The 5,902-nt window shown below is 62.7% G+C and overlaps 1 protein-coding gene across 1 annotated transcript; it reads right to left on the bottom strand.

Annotated features, from left to right (window-relative positions):
• Positions 1–1,262: 1,262 nt before the first annotated feature.
• DUSP9 (dual specificity phosphatase 9) lies at positions 1,263–5,407 on the bottom strand. Its single transcript, XM_024216457.3, has 3 exons — positions 5,027–5,407; positions 4,324–4,740; positions 1,263–3,436 (listed from the first exon to the last, which is right to left on the bottom strand). The coding sequence occupies exons 1-3, from the start codon at positions 5,361–5,363 to the stop codon at positions 3,090–3,092; spliced, it is 1,101 nt and encodes a 366-aa protein (XP_024072225.2). The 5' UTR covers positions 5,364–5,407; the 3' UTR covers positions 1,263–3,089.
• Positions 5,408–5,902: the final 495 nt, after the last annotated feature.

The raw sequence follows: 5,902 nt of genomic DNA, 5'->3' as shown, positions 1-5,902 counted from the left end.
TAAAGGGGCGGGGCCGGGTTATCAGGGCGGGGCTGGGTAAAGGGGCGAGGCTGGGTAAAGGGGCGGGGCTGGGTTAGGGATATCAGGGTGGGGCTGGGTAAAGGGGCGGGGCCGGGTTAGGGATATCAGGGCGGGGCTGGGTAAAGGGGCGGGGCCGGGTTAGGGATATCTGGGCGGGGCTGGGTTAGGGTTATCAGGGTCAGGGTTAAGGTTAGTGGTGATTAGCAGGGCACAGAGGCAGCAGCATTGGAGGGGGAGGGGCTGCACCAGGCAGCTCTTGCCGTTAGCCCCTCCCCCTCTCGCCGGTCCATGGGCTCGGAGGAAGCGGCGTTTCCTCTGCTCACAAAGGCAGGAAGCCGGAGGCGCGGCAGGAGGAGGGAGGGGGGCCATGGCTCTTCCAGGCTGGATGGGAAATCAGGGGAAATATGGCCAGGGGAGAGCGCCCCCTGTCCCCCGCCTGGAGCCCCCCCGCGCCTGGCCCCCCCAGCCACGGGGGGGGGCCCCCTGCCGAGCCCCCCCCCGGTACCCCCCAGCGCCCAGCCCTGACTCCTGGGCAAATCTCACAGTTCTGCCCCCCCAGCTCCGGACGCAGCTGGCTGTGGAGGGGAAGGGCGGCGCTGGGAAGGGAAGCTGCAGGACAGCCGGCGATGAGGGGCTGCTCAGGGAGGGGGGAAAGGCCTGATACAGGTTCCCTCCCTCGGGGCAGGCGTCAGGGCAGGGACTGAGCTGGGCCCCCTCCGTGAAAGGCCCGTGCAGCCCCGCTGGGCACGGAGCTCGGTGCCCGCCCACAGCCCAGGCACAGCGAGAATCCGGCCCTGGCCTCTGCTAGGGAAAAAGTGAGGCGCTGACCCACCAGCCCCACCCCACTCCCAGAGCCGGGAGAGAACCCAGGAGTCCTGGCTCCCAGTCCCCCCTGCTCCCACCCACCAGCCCCCACTGCCCTCCCCGAGCCGGGCAGAGAACCCAGGAGTCCTGGCTCCCAGTCCCCCCTGCTCTCACCCACCAGCCCCCGCTCCCCTCCCCGAGCCCGGCAGAGAACCCAGGAGTCCTGTGTTGGGGAGAAGAATCCCCTGCTGGAAAAAACCACAGGAGCAGGGGGTTAAAGTCCAGCTTTATTGTCCCTGTTTCCCAGCTCCCCCACCCCCTTCACAGCCCCTGGACACCCCGACAACAGCACGTCCGCTGCACTATGTATGGGGGGGGGGGGGAAGTGTTAGAACAGTGAAAAAATGACACACACACACCCCGCACGGGCCCCAGCATCGGCTAGTGAGGATCAGTGTGACCGTCTGGCACCTGGACACACACACGGCACATCCCCTCCAGCAGGGACACATGCACACAGAGAGACACACGCCAGGGTTCCTCTCCTCCAGGGACACGCACATGGGGACACACGGAGACACCCACGGGACAGCTCCTCCAGCAGGGATGGACGGACACAGTTCTTTCCTGTCTCCTGGGTCTCTGCTCCAAACCCACCACAACACAATCTGGTTTTCAGGCCAGGAACCCTACTGGGAACTGGTTCTAGAGTTGCCAACTAGCCCCAGTTCCAATCCAGTTGTTCAAAACCCACGAGCAAGTGGCTGGACGTGGTTCAGGTCAGCGTTCAGTCTCGGGGTGACATTCCAGAGCAGGCATTGGGGTGAGGTCTGATGGGGAAGTGTCCTGATTCCACTTCTGGAGCTGCAAGTTCTAGACTCCAGCATGGTAGTCTGTCTGGCTCTAGAACCAAAAGATACCAGCAAGACAGACGACTGGGCTCTGGATCCTCGTTCTAGAGCCCCAGGTTCCAGACCTGGCACTGGAGATCACTCGACCCACTTTGAGATCTGCAGGTTCTAGACTCTGGCATGATTATTACTCTCATTATGGCTCTAGATCCAATGGTCCAAACAAGATGGGCATTCTCTATCTTTGTTGTATAGCCAGGGAGGTTCCAAACCTGGCCCACGTGGCTTTTAAACGATAATGCTCAAGCAATACGGTTCTAGGTAGGGTGGATCACCAATCCTAGCTACAGGTTCCAGACCTGGCACTGGAGAATCCTGAACATGCTTCTAGGGCTGCAGGTTCTAGGTTCCACCCAAGTAGATTGGCTGCTTTAGAACCCAAAGGTCTAAACAAGGCAGGTAAGTGTTGGCTCTGGATCCTGGTTCCAGAACTGCTGTTCCACACCTGGCACTGGCTAATGGGGATTCCTTCACCCACATCTAGAGCTGCAGGATCTAGATTGTGGAATGGTAGCTCAGTGCCTTATAACTCTCATTGTGGCTTTAGATCAAAAGAAGGCAGTTAATATAGGTCCTCTGTCTTTGTTTTAGAGATGCATATTCCAGACCTGGTTCTGTAGATTCCTTAATCCACTTCTAGAACTGCAGGTTCTAGACTCCACCTTGGTGTTTTCTAACTCTTGTTATGGGTCTAGAACTACTGGCTCAAACAAGGCAGGCAATTGTTGGTTCCATGTCCTGGTTCCAGAGCTTCAGGTTCCAGATCTGGCATGTGGTTTTGAAATGGTAGTTCTGGTGCAATCTCCCCCATTCTAGAGGCCCAGATTTCAGACATGGCATTAGCATTCAAGATTTCTTAATCCGCCTCTATAGCTGCACGTTCTATGCTCCAGCATGATCGTTTACTGGCTTAATATTCTCCTAATTGAACCTCTAGAACCAAATGTCCAAACAAGGTAGTTGATGCAGGTCCCAGGTTCACGTTCTGATGGTTCTACAATGGCTCTGGGGCACAGCTGAATTCTAGAGGTCCAGGTTCAAGACCTGGCATGGCATTCAAGCTCCCATCTGTAGAGCGAAGAGTTCTAGGCTCCAGCATGACCTCAATGGTTTTATTTTCCTTGTAGTTCCAGAACCAAAAGTCCAAACAAAGAAGTTAATTGCAGCTTCTGGGTCCCTATTCGAGAGCTGCAGGTTCCAGACCTGGCTCCAGAGCACAGATCCCAGAAAAGGCAGGTCTAGATTCAGCCCTGCGGGTTCTAGCGTCCTGCCAAGGCCTAGGTTAGCCACACATCCCCTGGTAACCCCACCGATGCCTAGATTAGCCATGGGGCTCATGGGGGGTGGCAGGGGCTACGTGGGGTAACGCTGGAAACTGCCATCCTCTTCCTCATATTCGGAGGCCGGCGGCGTGAAGAAGCAGCCTGGGGAGGACGTGGGCATCTGGCCGCGCCCGTCAGGGGCTCCAGGGGTCGCTGGCGATCCCTCAGCCAGCCCCAGTTCCCTCTCAAAGTCCAGCAGCTGCCCCATGAAGTTGAAGTTGGGCGAAATGTCGGCCTTCTTGCGCTTGACCAGATCGTAGGCGTCGTTGAGCGACAGGTTGAGGCGCTGCATGAGGTAGGCCACCGTCACCGTCACCGAGCGGCTCACACCCGCCAGGCAGTGAACAAGGATGCCGCAGTTCTGGGACACTGCCTCGTCTGGGGAGGGGAAGAGACGGGGATGGAGCAGAGGGGGGTTACGGGGGCGTCGGCGTTGTCAGCACCCTCTCTGGGAGGGGGATGCTAAGGTACGGCCGTCGTTAGCAGCCCCTTGAAGTCAGAGAACTGCATGGACTAGCTCCGCTGGGCTCTCCAGTCCCTGGGGGAGGACGGGGGGAAGGGACGGACCATGCTCAGTGAGATGGAGAGAGGGCTCATGGGGTGGGATGGGAACCATGGTCAACTGAGGCAGAGGGTGGGGAGGAAGGGGGATGGAAGGTACCATAGTCACTGGTTGGGGGACTGGAGATGGGAAGGACCATGGTCTCTGACATACAGGGACGGGGCAGGACAGACCACGGTCAATGAGCCATGGGGGCAGTGGACGGGATGGACCACGGTCTCTGAGGTATGGGGGCAGGGCGAACAAGGAGAGGACGGACAGACCACAGCCAATGCGATGCAGAGGGGGCTGATGGCATTGCAGGGAACCAAAGTCAATGAGCTGAGGGGGACATGGGGAAGGGTTGGGAGGGGGCAGAGAGGGGGCACTGGGGGTGGGGGTACAGGAGGGGGCGCTGTGGTGCAGAGACGTGGGGGGGGTGCCGTGGGGCCGGCAGGGCTCCCAGGCATGGGCGCAGAGCGGGTGCACTGGGGGTGGGGGTACAGGTGGGGGCGCTGTGGGGCCAGCAGGGCTCCCAGGCATGGGGGGTAGAGAGGGGGCACTGGGGGTGGGGGTACAGGTGGGGGCGCCATGAGGCCAGCAGGGCTCCCAGGCATGGGGGGTAGAAAGGGGGCACTGGGGCTGGGGGTACAGGTGAGGGTGCCGTGGGGCCAGCAGGGCTGCACGGGGGTACAGGGGGGCACCGTGGAGCACGGGCACTCACCGATGAAGGCGATGGCCTCTGGGAAGAAGCGGGCCAGGTTCTGGCTCCAGTGGTCCGAGATGGGGATCTGCTTGTAGCGGAAGCCGCCCTGCTCCTCGAAGAGGTTGGGCAGGTTGGGGGTGACGTTGAGGATGTAGCGGATGCCCAGCCGGGCCAGCGTCTCCATGTTGGCTGAGTCTCGGGCGCTGCCCAGGTAGAGGTGGGGCAGGATCTGCACCGGGTAGGACGGGGGGCTGGCTGCCTCCGAGTCCACCCCCCCGCTGCTCAGGGGTCCTGAGTCCCCGTCCGAACCCAGGCTCAGCCCCCCCAGACCCACCACCGGGGTCCCCATCGGAGCGGGGGAGCTGCTGGCGCCGGGCACCTCCGGGCTGGTCTCGCAGTGATCTGGCCACTCGGACTGGAACTTGGAGAAGCCCCCTGCGGGCAGAGCAGGTGTGTTAGTATTAGAGAGATTATAGCAGGGCCTGGGTGGGGGCCTCACACCGGGCGCTGCTCATACCCCCCTCCCCTGACTGGGCCCCATCGCACCAGGGAAACTGAGGCACAGACCCTCCCTGCCAGTGCCTTGCATCCCAGCCTGCTATGTCGACCGCAGGTGCCGGCCTCTCTCGGGGCGGGGAGCGGTGCTGGGCCAGGGGCGCTTTGTCCAGTGAGTCTGGGCTGGGGGCAGCGAGGGGTGACGGGGCCCGGCCACGGCACCAACCTTGCAGGTAATACGCTGTGCAGCCTTCCTCCTGCAGCTTGCGCAGCAGCGTGGCCAGCACCGACTCCTCGTCGTCCCGGCCGGGGTGCGGCAGTGTGGCGGTGGCCTCGTCGTACAGCAGGACAGCGCCCGGCGCGGGCGGGAGCAGTGACCGGACCGACAGCTTCCCCTTGCGCAGCCGCCGCAACAGCAGCCCTGGCAGGGCCACGCTCAGCGCCCGGGCCACGTGGCAGGAGTCGTAGTGCTGCCGGCTGCGGCAATCCAGGATGTGCAGCCGGGGGGCCGGGGACGCCAGCTCCCCGGAGAGCCACAGGGTGGATTTCCCCAGGGCTTCCATGGGGCTGGCGGGGGCATTGGCGGGGGGCTGGAAACGTGGCACAAGCTGATCCTGTCCCACGGCGCCACGGCTCTGCGTGGACTCCGGCTGGCGAGGTCAGCCGGAGGGGCCAGCCGGGGCCTGAAGGGTGCGAGGCACCGCGGACACCCCCGTCGCTGTCCTCTGTGCGCCTGGGGGTGGCCCAGCAGCAAAAGGGGGTGAGGTCAGGGCAGATCCAGTGACGCCTCTCAACCTCCGGAGCGAGGGCAGCGTGGGGTCACAGCTCCAGCCCCTGGCGGCTTCGCGGGGAGGCGTCCCCCGATCCGGAGAGCGGCTTCCTCTCCAGCAGCCACTGCCTGGCTGGGCTGCAGAGACTGGGGTGGGCGGAGAAAGGCCTGAGTCCAGGATAGAGCCGGGGCACGGGGGGCATCTGGGTGGTGTCGGAGACGGGGCCCAGCCGCCACTTGGGGCTCCACACAGACCTGCCAGGGAGAGCGGATGGGAGTCAGCGAGCCGCGGTGGGAGGGGGAGAACAGGAGATCCCAGCCCCCTCCTAGCAC

Source organism: Terrapene carolina, unplaced genomic scaffold (assembly GCF_002925995.2).
Source record: "Terrapene carolina triunguis isolate 2854851 unplaced genomic scaffold, T_m_triunguis-2.0 Scaffold524, whole genome shotgun sequence".
Taxonomy (NCBI): domain Eukaryota; kingdom Metazoa; phylum Chordata; order Testudines; family Emydidae; genus Terrapene; species Terrapene triunguis.
Note: the sequence above shows the minus strand (reverse complement) of the source record. Positions and strands in the feature narration are given on the sequence as shown.